The sequence below is a fragment of the Cetorhinus maximus genome, chromosome 12 (genome assembly GCF_964194155.1).
Source record: "Cetorhinus maximus chromosome 12, sCetMax3.hap1.1, whole genome shotgun sequence".
Lineage (NCBI taxonomy): Eukaryota > Metazoa > Chordata > Chondrichthyes > Lamniformes > Cetorhinidae > Cetorhinus > Cetorhinus maximus.
In genome coordinates this window covers 62,959,524-62,978,639 of record NC_135890.1, presented here as the reverse complement: position 1 = coordinate 62,978,639, position 19,116 = coordinate 62,959,524, and the positions used below count along the sequence as shown (strand labels likewise).

The window sequence follows — 19,116 nt, the reverse complement described above, 5'->3', positions numbered from 1 at the left end:
CTGCTTCGTGCCTTATATGGACATTTCCTATTGACTGGCGAAGGTTTACGTCCCTGCCCTGGACACTTTCCTGCTGCTTTGTTCCTTGGTTTGCATTGCCCTGACCTCTGATGATAGCACTTGCCTAACATTCACTGCAGCGGTTCAAGAAGGCAGCTCACCACCACCACCACCACCACCTCATAAGAACATAAAAATATAAGAACTAGGAGCAAGAGTAGGCAATTCAGCCCCTCGAGCCTGCCCCGCCATTCAATACAATCATGACTGATCTCATTTAGGCCTCGACTCCAATTTCCCGCCCTCTCCCCATAACCTTTAAACCCGTTACTAATTAAAAATCTGTCACCGTCCTCCTCAAATTTATTCAGCGTCCCGGCATCCACTGCACTTTGAGGTAGTGAATTCCACAGATTCATGACCCCTTGAGAAAAGTAATTTCTCCTCATCTCTGATTTAAATCTACCACCCCTTAGCCTAAAACTATGGCCCCTCATTCTAGAATGCCCCACAAGGAAACATCCTCTCCACGTCTACTTTGTCTATCCCCTTTAGCATCTTATATACCTCAATTAGATCTCCTCTCATCCTTCTAAACTCTAGCGAGTATAGGCCTAAACTGCTCAATCTCTCCTCATAAGACAAGCCCCGCATCTGGAATCAATCTAGTGAACCTCCCTTGAACCGCCTCCAATGCAACTACATCCTTCCTCAAGTAAGGGGACCAAAACTGTGCACCGTACTCCAGGTGCGGTCTCACCAATGCCTTGTACAGTTGCAACAACACTTACCTATTTTTATACTCTATTCCTTTAGCCATAAATGGCAAAATTCCATTTGCCACTTTTATTACCTGCTGCACCTGCATATCAGCTTTCAGCTATTCATGCACGAGGACACCCAGATCCCTTTGCACTGACGCATTCAGAAGTTTCTCTCTGTTTAAATAATAAGTCGCCTTTTTATTCTTCCAACCAAAATGGATAACTTCACAATTATCCACGTTAAACTCCATCTGCCAGGTTTTGGTCCATTCACCTAACCTGTCCATATCAAGGCAATTAGGGATGGGCAATAAATGCTGCCCTAGCCAGTGACACCCACATCCCATGAATGAATTAAAAAAAAAACTTACTGCACTTCCTTGCACACACCCTCCTGTTTACCTCCATTCCTCTGTCTGTGAACAGCAGTGCAAGAGATGTGCTAGAGTTAAGGGGCTTTTATTGAATAAGAGTTCTTACAGGTGTGTGGGTCAGTCATTAGATAACTGGCAAAAGAGCCAGAGGGGTGATAGATCTATGCAGTGAGTTATGATGATCTGGATTGAAGGGATGGTGGAGGAGACTTGATCGTCCTTTTCGAAAGGGAATTGGATAAGCACTTAAAAAGGGAAGATTTGCAGGACTATGGTGAAAGAGTAGGAGTGAGAGTAATTAGCTAGCTCTTTCAAAGAGCTGGCACAGGCATGATGGGCTGAATGATTAATGATGGTTAAATGATTCTAAATAGCCTGCAGGAGAGTGTGAAGTGTCACTGCACCACCCCACCCCCGCCTCCCACCCCAAACAAGCACAAATGCCAATCAAGAGGATAACTGCTGTTGTTTCTTGCACTGGTGAGGTCGCAACAGGAGGACTCTCCTGGCTTGGGTGCTCTTATATAGTGGGGGGGATGTGAGAGCTCAGAGAAGTTGTCAAGAAATGGTCCTCAGACGATCGCTTTCTTGAAATTATCACAAGCTTTGAACAGGAGAGTTGATAGAATGACTGAACACGATTGTTTCCACTTTTAGGAGTTATCTTGCTTTATCACAAGATGTTACGAAGTGGTGATGAATATTGTTCAACAGCTGGCTTCACTCTACACTAGCAATAAGTAAGTATCTTAGTACACTAGGTAATTGCAATGAGTGAAGAAAGAGTGGAATACTTTATTGTGTTTTAAAAATGTTGCCTGCACTTTGTGATTGAGGTGAGGGATGTTGGTGCTGGTGAATGGAACACTTTTCCACATTAACACCTAAGGGCTCCCTCCAAAGTTGCAGGAGTTGCATTCTGCCTCTACAATGTATTTTAATCTCATTTTTTCCACACAAATGTTACATTCCATTTCCCACATCAGCCACCCTGAGGCCTCTGAGCAGAAATATTTGTCCTAGTATCAAATTAGCCACAACTTGTATGGTGTGGACTCAAACCCAGAAGTAACAAGATCAGTATTGCCTTCAACAAATTCAGTGTGTTTCTGTAAATACACAGCACCTGGAAAGAAACAAGGCAGGGGGTAGCATTTCAACAGCAAGTGTTATATTTCCAGTGTTTGATGTTTGTATTTGATTTTCAGTATCTGCCATTCCTTTTAATTGCAAAAATCCTGAAAATGTTTTTCATAGGATTCTTACAGAAGCAATGAGGACTCTTTCATCCAATGTAGGAATAAGTTAGGTCAATTATAATCTGCTGCAAATGTTACTTAATTGTGCATAATAGCCTCTTGTGAGAAATTAACTATTTGTCTTAATTTTGAACTTCGGTGTTACCAAAGTTTTTCTTCTCCTTTAGAACTGCATCGAAAGTCATGGAAACGACTGGGGTTCATTTCCAGGTGAGTTGAGTTAAAATAAAAATAGTCTAGATTAGCATTTCCTTTGATTACAGTTTAACAACAACTCATTTTTAAATAAGTCACGACTTTTTTTATTCATTCATGGGATGTGAGCCAGCATTTGTTGGCCATCCCTAATTGCCATTGAGTAGTCATTGGTGAGCGTTTTCTTGAACTGCTGCAGTGTTGGTGCACTGAGTGTTGTTAGGAAGGGAGTTCCAGGTTTTGATCCAGAGACAGCAATATCATTCCAAGTCAGGATGGTGTGTGACTTGGCAAGGGAACTTGCAGGCGATGGTGGTCTCTTGTGTTTGCTGCCCTTGCCCTTGGAAGAAGTCAGAGGTTTGGAAGGTGCGATTGAAGGAGGCTTGGCAAGTTACTGCAGTCCATCTTGTAGATGATGCACACTGCAATGGTGGTGGACTGTGTGAATGTTTAAGGTGGCATTGGGGTGCTGATCAAGTAGGTTGCTTTGTCCTGGATGGTCTCAAGCCCCTTGAGTGCCGTTGGAGCCACACTCATTCAGGCAAGCGGAGAGAGTATTCTATCCCAATCCTGACTTGTGCCATGTAAGTAGTAGACAGGCTTTGGGGAGTCACAAATTGAGTTACATGCTGCAATTCCCAGCCTCAGACCTCTTGTAGCCACAGTATTTAAGTGACTAGTCCAGTTATGTTTCTGGTCAATAGTAACACCCACCCCACCCCCAGCTGGAGAGGGATTCAATGATGGCAATGAATGTCAAAGGGAGATGGTTAGATTCTCTCGTTGGAGATAGTCATTGTCTGCACTTGTGTGGTGGAATGTTATTTGCTACTTATCAGCCCAAGCCTGAATATTTTTCTAGTCTTGCTAGAACAACTGCATTAGTACCTGAGGAGTTGCAAATGGCACTGTGCAGTCATCAGCAAATGTCCCCGCTTATGCTGGAGGAAGGTCACTGATAAAGCAGCTGAAGATGGCTGGGTCTAGCGTACCACCCTGAGGAATGCTAAAATGATGACATCCAACAGCCACAACAATCTTTGTGCTTGGTATGAAACCTACCAATGGAGAATTTCCCCCTTAATTGCTATTGAGTTCAATTTAACTAGGGCTCTTTGATGCTACATTTGGCCAGATGCTGCCTTGATGTCAAGGGCAGTCACTCCCTTCCTCTGGAATTCAGTTCTTTTGTCCGTGTTTGAACCAAGGCGAGATCTGGAGCATAACGGCCCTGTTGAAGTCCAATTTGGTGAGTAAGTGCCACTTGATAGCGCTGTCAACTATGCCTTCCATCACTTTCCTAATGACTGAGAGTAGACCGATGGGGTGGTAATTGGCTGGTTTGAATTTATCCTGCTTTCTGTGGGCAAGACATTGCTGGGCACTTTTCCATATTGTTGTTTGGAGGCTGGTGTTGTAGTTGTACTGGAACAACTTGACTAGGGGCGCCTTGAATAGAAACAATGTGCAGGGGTATGGGGAAAAGGCAGGGCAATGGCACTAGGTCATAATGCTCATTTGGAGAGCCGGTGCAGACACGATGGGCCGAATGGCAGCCTTCTGTGCCGTTAAAATTCTGTGATTCTGTCTTTGAAAGGTCTGTGAAAGATTTAAGTTGGTTGCCTTCTGTTTGAATGTGGAGATAGTATCTTTGTGCAGTAATGTTGTAATTGTGTATAAATGCATACTTTGCAGACTGTATATGAACACCTAGGAGAACTGCTGGCTGTTCTCCTCACTTTGGATGAAATAATCGCGAATCATGTTACCTTGAAGGACCACTGGATCATGTACAAAAGGTTAGAATGTGAAGTATAAAATAAGACGCAAATTATATCACTAACTTAAATCATTTAGTACACTGGCAGATCATGTTTGTCAACTAATTTGCCATGTCTTAATGTTAGGGCATGGTCTGGATCTGATTCTGTGCATGGTGTAATTCTCATCTTGAATAGCCTTTTGAGGAGGGCATGTAGATCAAGCTAGAGGTTTCCACACAACCAAAAAATGTGAGAACAAGTCAGCCAGGCCATTTTCTCTAACAGTTAGCTGTCCTGTAGCATGGTGTTGGGGCTGTCTTTCCCTTGTCATAGCTGGGACCAGTGTCCTTTCTTAAGCTGCATGGCAGTGCAATGATCCATCGAGTGCTGCACATTTAATTATTAGAGCTGCACACATGCTGCTGGTTAAATGAAGTTTACTGCTACTCTAATCCATGAGCAAAGAACTGGTAGACACCCTCATGACATGAAATTAATATATGAAAGCCGAGGCTGACATTATTACTTAGTTGAAATTAACAGCCAAAATTCATTTGTGTCAGCTCCTGGAACTCAAAGCTTTCACTCAGCACTTGTCTTTCCTGCTCGCTGCTTCTCCCCACCCCCCCACCCCCCACCCTCCTGCTTGCAGTGCCTCTTGCTCACTTCCTTACTCTCACTGTCCCACTCACGAGTCCATGCTTATAGTAATGGGTCAGGAGAGGGAAGAGGCGAGAGGAAGAAGCAACAACTGGCAGGGCCGGGGAGGGAAGCAGTGAACGAGTGGGAGGGAGAGGCAGTGGCAAATGGAAGGGTCGAGGAGGGAGGTGGCTAGTCGGGAGGGAGGCAGTGAGTGGGAGGGTCAGGGAGAGAAATGGCAAGTGGATGAGGGTCAGAGAGGGTGGCGGCGACCAGGAGGGTCAGGGACAGAAGCGGTGAGCAGGTGGGGAGGGAGGCCGGGAGGGTCAGTGGGCAGGAGATGGAGAGTGGGAGGGGCAGCGAGTAGGAGGTAAGTTGAAAGAGTTATTTAGATTTGTTAAATTATTAACAGTTAGTAAGAGGACTTTTGGGTCAGATAATATCACTGATCTGTTCATCCTGTTGCAGCTGGTTTTGTAGAATGATTAAGGGAAGATTGATCCTCAAGCATTCAACATATTAAAAGCACTAGGGCATTTCTAGGGAGTTTGAGTTTGGATTCCTAGCCCTGATTGCCAAATAACACCACACAGTTTCATGTGTTATTTCATGGCACATTTTAAACTATGCATACTTCCAAACACTGCCTCCCCCAATTCACTTTTGTATGCATTGTGAGAGAGACAGTTTACATTTCAAAATGATGAACCAGTTTATTACTTCACAATTCATAGATTTTTAATCTAAAAAACTGTAGATGGAATAAATGCCACTATTTCCCCAAAAACAGTCTCACTCCTTTCTGGGATTCTATTCTCTCTTCATAACCTCTCTTTCTCAGTTTCCAGATGTAGTTTCCCCCTTCAATATTCACTTAATTTACAGGGCATTGTGTCTCTCTGATCTTGACCCTCCAGTTCGCTAGTGTCAACCTCTCCAAATTCAGACACTTTGCCTCTGCCTGATTGTTTGTTGATGTGAAGAAATGACTGAGCTATTTTCCTCACTATTCATAAGCGTTTTAAGTAAACACTCAATAAGCTGAAAAATAAGAGTTGCCTTTTCCACATACCTGTCAATTCAAAAGGCAAGCCTCCTTAGCTATTTCTATTTTGAGCTTGTCAAATTGAAACAGAAGACCTTTGTCTTGAACCAATGCTACCAATTCAACTCACTTTCTATCAAATGACTAAAATACAAGCTACAGTTTGAAAACTAACAAATACCTCTCGTGTATGGTTATGGTACTGAACTTAAAACCCAGAGGTGGTAAGTTCAAATGCCACCATGGTAAATTTGAAATTGAATTCAGTAAGCCTGGTAATTTGTAGACTAGCATGTTACCATGTCAAAGGCAGGGGTGGTATTCTTTCTTCTTCCATACCTATGGCAACTTAAAAAAAAAAATGCACATATATATATTTTGTTGTTTCTACTTGTGGCGCACATCCACACCTTACCTTGACATTGATGCACGTAACAAAATTCATTCCACATGTAGATGGAAAAGATTGGAGGGAATGTTTCTAGGGAGAGGTTTGTAATATAGGGGAACCGCAGAGGAACATAAGATCGGAATTGTTTGATGTAAAAAGACCAAGGTCCATCTATTTTTCGCCTTCTATCCTGGCAGTCTTGATACTCTTTCGAGTTATCAACAGTCACAGATTGCAACTCTTTTCGAGTACAATCACAGTTCTTGGTTTCCGGGAGTGGGACATGAACCCACAACCCTCTGATTCAAAGGCGAGGGTGCTATGAACTGAGCCACAGCTGATACCTCCTGGCAGTCTTGATACTCTTTCTCGTTATCAACAGTCACAGATTGCAACTCTTTTGAGTACAATCACAGTTCTTGGTTTCCGGGAGTGGGACATGAACCCACAACCCTCTGATTCAAAGGCGAGGGTGCTATGAACTGAGCCACAGCTGACACCTCCTGGCAGTCTTGATACTCTTTCGAGTTATCAACAGTCACAGATTGCAACTCTTTTCGAGTACAATCACAGTTCTTGGTTTCTGGGAGTGGGACATGAACCCACAACCCTCTGATTCAAAGGCGAGGGTGCTATGAACTGAGCCACAGCTGACACCTCCTGGCAGTCTTGATAATGGAGTTATTGACTAATCATATTAATTAATCTCTATCAATTAGTCTACAACAGAGCCAGATATGAGGTAAGGAAACAAACCCCACGAGCTGTGGGAACCATAGGTCCAAATTAACTGTTCCTCCCAAGCCATGCTACACTTGCCACATATGTCTCATGTTGCATCTCAAAATATTCTTAGAGGAAGAAAAGTAAAACTGCAGAGTGAATATCTCCATCTCTAAGTAACTCTTCACTTATGTAACCATTCAACCAATTACTCTTCTGAATAGCTAACTTCTTTAAACTTGTGCTGTTGAGTGTGGTTATAGTACTGGTGGTGCTGCTGAGCTGTGGCTCCAAGGAAGCAATCAGTGTACAAGCTAACCTAGATAGATATGTTCATTGTTCTTTAGTTTGCGTTCCTGAAATTTGTTCAGAATTCAAGATATAGTCATATCTCATTGAAAACAGATCTGTACTTATACCTCAGTTGGGCAAATAGGTTACTTGCAAGGTTTCATATTTGCGAGTATTTACAGCTGCGTTTTTGATGATTTTTAGGTTGCTGAAATCAGTCCACCATAATCCATCGAAATTTGGAATTGCTGAGGAAAAGCTGAAACCATTTGAGAAATTGCTGTTGAAGTTGGAGGGTCAGTTGCTGGATGGCATGATTTTTCAGGTCAGGGGATATTTGATTATAATTGATCACCAATACAAAATAATTGAAGTACATTACAAACAAAAATAAATTTGTTTACATCTAATCAAAGTGCAGTCTTAGCCCCTAACTTAATATTCTAAAGCAGCTTGTCATAGCTCACATATATGGGATGACATGTTCTCACAGTCACTTTGGTATTGAATGTGTTCATTCTGTAGGCCTGTGTTGAACAGCAATTTGATACGAGGAATGAACCAACCTCAGTCTCAAAAAATAGCACGTTTGCAGAAGAGTTTGCCCATAATATTCGCACTATTTTCACCAGTGCAGAATCCAAGCTTGGTAAGATCTTGTTGCACTTCAAAGTATAAGGGCTGGTTTTCTTGAATGTGTAATTGAGCCACCACTCCATCTCTTTCCCTGGCCACTATGAGGCTGAACCAGACCATTTGTAATCATGGTGTTTGTTTTGACCCTGAGCTCACCTTCCAATCTGATATCCTCCACCACTAAGACCACCTACTTCCACCTCCATAACACCACTGGCCTAAACTCAATCCATCTGGTGAAATCCTCAGTCGGTCATTATGGCACAGAAAGAGGCCATGTGGCCCACTGAGCCTATGCTGGCTCTCTGTATAGCAATTCAGTAAGTTGCATTACTTGTCTGTCCCCATAGCCCTGCATTTATTTCCTTCAAATGCCCATCCAGTTTCCTTTTGAAATCATTAATCATCTCTGCTTTCACCACCCTCGTAAACAGAGTTCCAGATCATTACCATTGCTGCGTAAAATAAGTTGTTCCTCACAACCCCCTGTATTTCTTGCTCAAAATCTTAAATTTCTGTCCGTTAGCTCTTATAGCATTAGCTGATGAGAATAGTTTCTTTGTCTGCCTACTTAAACCTGTCATAACCTTGTATACCTTGATCACATCTCTCCTCTTCAATTGCCATTGCTCCAACTGCATCTTTTCCAACATAACCTTGTAACTAAATTCATTAATTCCTGTAACCATTCTGATAAATCTCTTCACACGCTCAAGCACCCTTATGTCCTTCCAAATGTGCGGTGAACAGAACTGGAAACAATTCTCTAGTTGTGGCCTAACCAGGGTTTTTTTTAAAGATTCAACATAACTGCTTTTGTACTCTATGGATCCCAAAATCCCATATACTTTGCTAACTACTTTCTCAATATGCTCTACCACCTTCAAAGATCTATGCACATGCACACCCAGATCCCTCTGTCTCTGCACACTCTTTAGAACTGTGCAATTAAATTTATATTGTCTTTCCCTATTCCCTCTGCCAAAATGCATCACCTCTCACTTCTCTATTAAATTCCATCTGCCACTTGATCACCCATTTTGCCAGCCTATCCATACCCTGTTACAGTTGATTGGTAATCAATGTAGGTCACTCTTCAAAATTTAGATCATTGACAAGGTTTTAACTTTTGTTCTGTATTCCAATATCTTAGTCATTATTTCATTATTGTATCTATACATTTATAAAATATATCAAAAAAATCCCTTGTCGATCAAAAATATGTCCAACTCAGCCTTGAATAAATTCAATCACCCAGCCTCCACTGCTCTCTGGGGAAGAGAATTCCACATATTAATAACCCTCAGAGAAAATATTTCTCCTCACCTCCATCTTAAAAGGGAGATCTCTTATTCTTAAACTGTGTCCCCTAGTTCTGGTCTCCCCCATGAATGGAAGCATCCTCCTCGTAGCCACCCTGTCAAGTCCCCTCAGGATCTTATATGTTTTGATAAGATCACTTCTCGTTCTTCTCAACTGCAATGGGTATAGGCTCAAACTGCTCAACCTTTCTTCATAGGAAAAGCCCTTCATCCCAGGAATGAGTTAAGTGAACCTTCTCTGAACTGCTAACACATTTATATATTTTTTTTCAAATAAGGAGACCAAAACTGTACCCAAAATCCAAATGTCTTCTCCCCAAAGGCCTGTACAGCTGTAGTAAAACTTTCCCATTTTTATATTCCATTGCCTTCCTAATCATTGCTGTACCTGCATTCTAACTTTTTGTGTCTCATGTACCAGGATAACCAGCTCCCTCTGTGCCACTGAGTTCTGCAATCTCTCTCTATTTAATTAGTGTACTGCTTTTTTCTTCTCTTCCTGCCAAAGTGGACAAGTTCACATTTTCCCACATTATACTCCATCTGCCACATTTTTGCCCACTCAATATCTATCTATATCCGTTTGCAGACTCTACTGTGAAACTGCAGTGGCTAGTTGGTAAGAAAGAAAGAAACCAAGCCGTTACTATTCCAGAGCTTTATTCCAACAGACATAAAACTCCATCCCCTGATCATCACCTGTTTCTTCTTTAAAATTCTTTCGAGTTATCAACAGTCACAGATTGCAACTCTTTCGAGTACAATCACAGTTCTTGGTTTCCGGGAGTGGGACATGAACCCACAACCCTCTGATTCAAAGGCAAGGGTGCTATGGACTGAGCCTCTTCTTTATATGCACCCAGTGGTGTGCTTAACCAATTAACCTCTCATTACTAACTTAATCACTTTGTTGACTATTAACTATTTCCTATCGTAACAGATTCCCCTTTTTTTCTTAAAATGAAAGTAATCCTTAAGTGGAACAAAGAAATGAAAATGACCCTTTTTTCCTTCATTCTATATAATCCAATCATCAAAGAAAAAATTATATCGTACAATCAAAATCATATTTCATACAATTAACCTTCCCTGTTCCTCCTCCTTTTAAAAAAAATGTACAAAAATGTCTCAATCTTTTTTCCTTTCTAGTTCCTCATATCAACAGATTCTCTTTGAGAATCCCCAATAATTTCTTAGAGATTGCACCTCTAAGATTGAAACAATCAGACAGTTGATGACTAGTTTCAACCCATTTGAGCTTGAAGATTTCTTTGTTCTCTAACGTTTGTTTTAAACTTGCAATATCAATTGGTAATTTTTTCATTAACGCACTTTATAGAATGCACATTATCCCAAAGTGACCTAATGTGAATGCATTCAATAGGTTTTGTACCCGAATCCTCTTTTTTTTTTAGAATTTCTTCCAGTACCTTTGATTCAGAGAATGCCACATTTACCGCCTCAACAGGAGTGAGCATTTCTGCTGCCAAAGTACTCTTTACTACCCTCTATCTTTTTATCCTCCCATGCCAAAGGGCAACATTTACCCCTCTTCCCCCATAAGAAATGTTATAAATCCTCCTGTGCTTGAAAACCCATCAGAGGTTTGCATAAGAAGTATCACTAAAAACAATTAGTTTCATGTTCCCAGCATCACCCAAAGTTGGGAATTTCAGCAATTCTTCATTTTTAACTTTCTCAGTGTTTGCCCAAATATTGTCTTCAACCTTAGGATTGTTCTTTATAGTGCTCAATTCTAAAACATCAAAACTGACACCTGGCCTTGTTTGTATCTCCATCCAAATCAGTTGCCCGATTAGACTTCTCAGTTCCTCCACTTCAGTTTTGGAAGCCGCTGTTTATTTTTGTGAGGCCCTGTCATGACTAACTGCGATGGGATTAACATTCTCCAAATAGGATTGCTGATGCAAAGTGTCTGTGCCTGATTTCCAGCCCGATATATTTAAAGGCCCAAGAGGCCTGACTTCCAATCTTGAACTCTGTTCTAAGCCCACTAATGACAATCTTTTCAAATTCATTACACCTGCCCGCCCCTCAAAAAGTCATCTACATGCATTGTGAAAATGCCGAAAAGTCTCCCCCATCATGCCAACAAAACATTGCAGGGTCTGCTTTCAACCGAAACACAGCCCAATATTAGTAAAATAGACCTCACAGAGAAACACCAAACTCTGGAAGCATCATTTAAACAATTTACACATATATTTAACTTCCAGAGTGCCCCATCTGCATTTGGCGCATCCTTTGGAGGGCGGAGAACAACTTCTCTTTGAAATAAAAACAAAAAACTACTGCGGATGCTGGAAATCCAAAACAAAAACAGAATTACCTGGAAAAACTCAACAGGTCTGGCAGCATTGGCGGAGAAGAAAAGAGTCGACGTTTCGAGTCCTCATGACACTTCAACAGAACTGAGTATAGTTAGGAGAGGGGTGAAATATAAGCTGGTTTAAGGTGGGGGGTGGGGGGAGGAGAAGTTGAGGGTGGGGTGGTTGTAGGGACAAGCAAGCAGTGATAGGAGCAGATAATCAAAAGATGTCACAGACAAAAGGATCAAAGAGGTGTTGAAGGTGGTGGTATTATCTAAGAAAATGTGCTAATTAAGAATGGATGGCAGGATACTCAAGGTACAGCTCTAGTGGGGGTGGGGTGGAAAGACTGACAAGGTATTAGTTGTAGATTTTAAAATAATGGAAATAGGTGGGAAAAGAAAAATCTATATAAATTATTGAAAAAAACAAAAGGGAGGGGGAAGAAACGGGGTGGGGATGGGGGTAGGGAGTTTAAGATGTAATGTTGTTGAATTCAGTATTCAGCACGGAAGGCTGTAAAGTGCCTAGTCGGAAGATGAAGTGCTGTTCCTCCAGTTTGCGTTGGGCTTCACTGGAACAATGCAGCAAGCCAAGGACAGACATGTGGGCAAGAGAGCAGGGTGGGGTGTTAAAATGGCAAGCGACAGGGAGGTTTGGGTCTTTCTTGCGGACAGACCGTAGGTGTTCTGCAAAGCGGTCGCCCAGTTTGCGTTTGGTCTCTCCAATGTAGAGGAGACCGCATTGGGAGCAACGAATGCAGTAGACTAAGTTAGGGGAAATGCAAGTGAAATGCTGCTTCACTTGAAAGGAGTGTTTGGGGCCCTTGGACGGTGAGGAGAGAGGAAGTGAAGGGGCAGGTGTTGCATCTTCTGCGTGGGCATGGGGAGGTGCCATAGGTGGGGGTTGAGGAGTAGGGGGTGATGGAGGAATGGACCAGGGTGTCCCGGAGGGAACGATCCCTACGGAATGCCGCCAGGGGGGGGTGAAGGGAAGATGTGTTTGGTGGTGGCATCATGCTGGAGTTGGCGGAAATGGCGGAGGATGATCCTTTGAATGCGGAGGCTGGTGGGGTGATAAGTGAGGACAAGGAGGCATCAACAATTTCCAGTTCCCTGGTCCCAACCGCTTCCTCTTCACCATGGACGTCCAATCCCTCTACACCTCCATCCCCCACCAGGATGGTCTGAGGGCCCTTAGCTTCTTCCTTGAACAGAGGCCCGAACAATCCCATCCACCACTACTCTCCTCCGTCTGGCTGAACTTGTTCTCACACCGAACAATTTCTCCTTTAACTCCTCTCACTTCCTCCAAATAAAAAGTGTGGCTATGGGTACCCGCATGGGCCCCAGCTATGCCTGTCTCTTTATGGGGTATGTGGAACATTCCTTGTTCCAGTCCTACTCCGGCCCCCTTCCACAACTCTTTCTCTGGTACATCGATGATTACTTCGGTGCGGCTTCGTGCTCTCGTCTGGACTTGGAAAAATTTATTAATTTTGCTTCCAATCTCCACCCCTCCATCATTTTCACATGGTCCATCTCTGACACTTCCCTTCCCTTCCTTGACCTCTCTGTCTCAATTTCTGATGATAGACTGTCCACCAATATCCATTACAAGCCTACCGACTCCCACAGCTACCTCGACTACAGCTACTCACACCCCGCCTCCTGTAAGGTCTCCATCCCATTCTCTCAGTTCCTTCGCCTCCGTCGCATCTGTTCTGATGACGCTACCTTCAAAAACAGTTCCTCTGACATGTCCTCCTTCTTCCTTAACCGAGGTTTTCCACCCACGGTCGTTGACAGGGCCCTCAACCGTGTCCGGCCCATCTCCCGCGCATCCGCCCTCACGCCTTCTCCTCCCTCCCAGAAACATGATAGGGTCCCCCTTGTCCTCACTTATCATCCCACCAGCCTCCGCATTCAAAGGATCATCTGCCGCCATTTCCGCCAACTCCAGCATGATGCCACCACCAAACACATCTTCCCTTCACCCCCCTGGCGGCATTCCGTAGGGATCGTTCCCTCCGGGACACCCTGGTCCACTCCTCCATCACCCCTTACTCCTCAACCCCCACCTATGGCACCTCCCCATGCCCACACAGAAGATGCAACACCTGCCCCTTCACTTCCTCTCTCCTCACTGTCCAAGGGCCCAAACACTCCTTTCAAGTGAAGCAGCATTTCACTTGCATTTCCCCTAACTTAGTCTACTGCATTCGTTGCTCCCAATGCGGTCTCCTCTACATTGGAGAGACCAAACGCAAACTGGTCGACTGCTTTGCAGAACACCTGCGGTCTGTCCGCAAGAAAGACCCAAACCTCCCTGTCGCTTGCCATTTTAACACCCCACCCTGCTCTCTTGCCCACATGTCTGTCCTTGGCTTGCTGCATTGTTCCAGTGAAGCCCAACGCAAACTGGAGGAACAGCACTTCATCTTCCGACTAGGCACTTTACAGCCTTCCGGGCTGAATATTGAATTCAACAACTTTAGATCTTAAACTCCCTCCCCCCATCCCCACCCCGTTTCTTCCCCCTCCCTTTTGTTTTCAATAATTTATATAGATTTTTCTTTTCCCACCTATTTCCATTATTTTAAAATCTACAACTAATACCTTGTCAGTTTTTCCACCCCACCCTCACTAGAGTTGTACCTTGAGTGTCCTGCCATCCATTCTTAATTAGCACATTTTCTTAGATAATATCACCACCTTCAACACCTCTTTGATCCTTTTGTCTGTGACATCTTTTGATTATCTGCTCCTATCACTGCTTGCTTGTCCCTACAACCACCCCACCCTCAACTTCTCCTCCCCCCGCCCCCCACCTTAAACCAGCTTATATTTCACCCCTCTCCTAACTATACTCAGTTCTGTTGAAGTGTCATGAGGACTCGAAACGTCGACTCTTTTCTCCTCCGCCGATGCTGCCAGACCTGCTGAGTTTTTCCAGGTAATTCTGTTTTTGTTTTGAACTTCTCTTTGAAGCTGGTTTTCCTGCAAAAAGGCAGCTTTAGGATCAATTGATTTGCTTTCCCAAGAATGTGTTGCTAACCGAGCCAAGAGAATCTTTGAAATTATCTTTCCTGCTGTAGGTGAATCCATTCATATCTTGGTCATCTAATTTTTCTTCAAAACCTCATGCCACTAGTCTGGCCTTAGCCTTAAGTCCCATCGGGGAGCACCTTTTCCATGCATATCCAGTGGGATAGGGCTGGCTGTTCCATAAAGGCACCTCTGTGTACACCTTAAATTCTCTCCAGCAGTGTAATTCTTGATGTTTGGCATCTTTTATTAACTTGTCTTCTAATTTGCTGGAAGCCACTAAGACTTCTCGATCACATGGGCTTCTGCTCCTTGTAGCATTCCTGATCTGTGCCATATTCCTTGATAAACTATGCCTTCTGTTTCGTTCTGGACTGCTACTGTTTGATGATCTCCTAATATTAACAGATTTTCTTTCAACAGTTCATGATCCCTTCCTAGGGGCATGTTCACTCCCACTACCCAAACTCTCACTATGTTTTCTTGCCTTCCATTTCTGCACTTCATGTCCCCAATCCATGGGCCTAACCCCCTGCCCCTTACCTCGTACATTTAACCAGTTTTTGTATTTTCCAGTGGCTTTCCCTGCTCTACCTAAAATCGTTGCATCCCTCCATTAACTGGCCCCTTCTGGCAATTATGTAACTCTAGTACCAGCTTTTGGCAGTTGTCTTCTGGGACAAATTGCCTCACCTTGTTCGTCAAAATTACTGTGTCCATCTTCAGACACCCTATCGATTGCAGCAGTCTGGTCCTCACAATTATTCAATGTATGGGTATGAAAAGTACATGGTTCTTCATCACTTTCTATAACCCTTTCTGGATCTGCAAGCTTGTAATCTGTGCTAACTAACCTCGATGAGTGTACCCGAATAGGCTGCCTCCCATGCTGTAAAATGACTGTTTTACCATCTTTACCAATAACCTTTCCTGGGCCTTTCCACTCTTCAAGCCCTTCTATTTTATAATACATCATGTCTCCCTGATTGAAAATTGTTTCCGATGGCGGTACATTTTTTCTTAAGTCTTGCCGAATTCTTTCTGAAACTTTGGTATTCAAATTCTTTTTTCAATTAATTCGCGGGATGTGCGATTCACTGGCTGGGCCAGCATTTATTGCCCATCCCGAGTTGCCTTTGAGAAGGTGGTGGTGAGCTGCCTTGAACCGCTGCAGTCCATGTGGTGTAGTCCACAGTGCTGTTAGGAAGGGAGTTCCAGGATTTTGACCCAGCCACAGAGAAGGAATGGTGATATATTTCCAAGTCAGGATGGTGAGTGACTTGGAGGAGGACTTCCAAAGGTGGTGGTGTTCCCATGTGTCTACTGCCCTTGTCCTTCTAGATGGTAGTAGTCATGGGTTTGGAAGGTGCTGTCTAATGAACCTTGGTGAATTCCTGCAGTGCATCTTGTAAATGGTACACACTGCTGCTACTGTGCATTGGTGATGGAAGGAGTGAATGTTTGTGGATATGGTGCCAATCAAGCAGGCTGCTTTGCCCTGGACAGTGTCAAGCTTCTTGTGTGTTGTGGGAGCTGCACTCATCCAGGCAAGTGGGGAGTGTTCCATCACACTCCTGACTCGTGCCTTGTAGATGGTGGACAGACTTTGGGGAGTCAGGAGGTGAGTTACTTGTCCTAAGATTCCTAGCCTCTGACCTGCTCTTGTGGCCACAGTATTTATATGGCTGGTTCAGTTCAGTTTCTGGTCAATGGTAACTCCCAGGATATTGATAGGGGATTCAGTGATGCTCAGAAAAAGTGGAGCTAATTGTAGTTCCTTCCCAAGCTGGGGGACGATCACTCATAACTGAAGGAATTTTTACCACCAAAAATCAACCTTAATGAACTATAGCCCCCGACCATCTGCAGTGAATTCTTGACATGCACAACCCATGCTAGGGCACATGTTAATTTATAGCTTGGTCGATCCGCCAAAATTTTACAAAGTACCTCATCTATCGCCGTGTGATTCCTTTCGCACACCCCATTGCTAAAAGGGCTTTATTCATTACTATTAAATTCATATTTTTACACACATCCCTAAACTCATCAATAGCATATTACCACCCTTTTCCCCCCATTATCAGTGAGGAATTTTGTCAGTGGCCCCAGTCCGGCCCCTATACACTTTTCCATTACCTTATCCACAATTATTTTCTTTTCTTTAGTATATTTTTGTTGACTTGGCTAAACCTAGTTGCCAAATCTGTGAAATGTAAAATCAGAATTTTTTTTCTTTATCCGACACCTTTTAAGTTCATAGCCACGACTTCATTATAATCCCTCGCTAAGGGTAGACTCACTATGGGCCGCGAGGTGTTCTTCTGTATTTAGATCACATCTATCGTTTATCTGCTCCGTAAGTTTAGTGTACTGTCCATCCCTTATTCCTGCATCATTTAGCATCATTTTTAAACTTTGGGAAGAGGGATGAGCAAACTGCCGATGCAACTTTAACACAATTAATGTTTTTTTCCTCTAAATTCCTATCCCCTGATGCTAATGGCACTTCCTTAATTTCCTTAGTAGAAGACTTAGGTTTCATTAAAGGAATACAATAGCGTCCAGATTGTGTAAATTATAAATCCACAGGTTTTCCAAATACAGGGTTGTCCCAATATGGGTAAAGAAATAGACAAGTTGCAAAAAAAAATTTGGATTCGGGGAGAGCGGATTTTAGTAAAATAAGGCAGGATCTGGCCAAGGTAGACTGGGAACAGCTGTTTGAGGGGAGATCTACAGAAGAGCATAGGGAACCTTGGTTTTCAAGGGATATTGGCGATCTAGTTAAGAAGAAGAGAGAGATGTATAGCAGGTATAGGCAACAAGGAGCAAATGAGGTACTTGCAGAGTATAGAAAATGTAAGAAAATACTAAAAAAGGAAATCAGGAAAGCAAAAAGAAGACATGAGGTTGCTTTGGCAGATAATGTGAAGGTAAACCCGAAGGGTTTCTACAAGTATATTAAGAGTGAAAGGATAGTAAGGGACACAGTTGGTCCCCTTGAAGATCAGAGTGGTCATCTATGTGTGGAGCCTCACGAGATGTGGAAGATCTTAAACAGTTTTTTTGCATCAGTATTTACTCAGGAAACTGGCATAGTGTGTAAGGAAGGAAGGGAAACAAGCAGTAGTGTCATGGAACATATAGAGATTAAAGAGGAGGAGGTGCTTGCTGCCTTACAGCGAATAAAGGTAGATAAATCCCCCGGGCCTGACATGATATTCCCTCGGACCTTGAGGGAGACTAGTGTAGAAATTGCAGGGGCCCTGGCAGAAATATTTAAAATGTCCTTAGCCACGGGTGAGGTGCCGGAGGATTGGAGGGTAGCTCATGTTGTTCCGTTGTTTAAAAAAGGCTCCAAAAGTAAACCAGGTAATTACAGGCCAGTGAGCCTGACGTCAGTAGTAGGTAAATTATTGGAAGGTGTTCTGAGAGATCGGATATATAATTATTTGGACAGCCAAGGGCTGATTAAGGATAGTCAGCATGGCTTTGTGCGTGATAGGTCGTGTTTAACGAACCTTGTAGAGTTTTTCGAGGAGGTTACCAAGAAAGTAGATGAAGGATAGGCTGTGGATGTTGTCTACATGGACTTTAATAAGGAGAGATAAACAGGAGAGGACATGGCTTTAGGGTGAAAGGGGAAAGGTTTACGGGGAACATTAGGGGGAACTTCTTCACTCAGAGAGTGGTGAGAGTGTGGAACGAGCTACCATCTGACGTGGTAAATGCGGGCTCACTGTTAGGTTTTAAGAATAAATTGGATAGATACATGGATGGGAGAGGTCTGGAGGGTTATGGACTAGGTGCAGGTCAATGGGACTAGCGGAATAATATTTCGGCACAGATTAGAAGGGCTGAATGGCCTGTTTTCTGTGCTGTAGTGTTCTATGGTTCTAAGAGCAGTGGGGGGGGGCGTTCAAAAAGGAAATGGGGAGGGCACAGGCTCAACATGTTCCCTCTAGCGTGATAGGAAGGACTAAGAAACCCAGAGAACAACGGATGACCAGAGATATTCATGATACGATGAGAAGGAAAAGAAAGGCTTTTAGCCGGTACAAGGGGAGCAAATCAGTGGAGGCATTAGTGGAGTACAGAAAGTGCAGGGTGGAGCTTAAGAAAGCAATTAGGAGAGCAACAAAGGGATATGAGAAAGCTCTGGTTGGTAAAATTGGGAAAATCCCAAGATATTCTATAAGTATATCAATGAGAAGAGGATAACCAGGGAAAGAGTAGGGCCCATTAGGGACCAAGGGGGCAATCTATGGGTGGAGCCAGAGGACATCGGTAAAGTGTTGAATGAATACTTCACATCCGTCTTCACCCAAGAGAAT

General features: G+C 43.3%; 1 protein-coding gene across 3 annotated transcripts in view; it reads left to right on the top strand.

The window, feature by feature from the left end:
• Window positions 1-19,116, top strand: part of washc4 (WASH complex subunit 4) — a 139,530-nt gene that overhangs the window by 31,601 nt on the left and 88,813 nt on the right. For all 3 annotated transcript variants that reach the window (XM_078553746.1, XM_078553745.1, XM_078553747.1), the window contains exons 7-11: window positions 1,796-1,878; window positions 2,565-2,607; window positions 4,288-4,391; window positions 7,649-7,769; window positions 7,970-8,093. In XM_078553746.1, coding sequence (XP_078409872.1) covers window positions 1,796-1,878; window positions 2,565-2,607; window positions 4,288-4,391; window positions 7,649-7,769; window positions 7,970-8,093 — 475 coding nt within the window. The remainder of the gene's footprint in view (window positions 1-1,795; window positions 1,879-2,564; window positions 2,608-4,287; window positions 4,392-7,648; window positions 7,770-7,969; window positions 8,094-19,116) is intronic.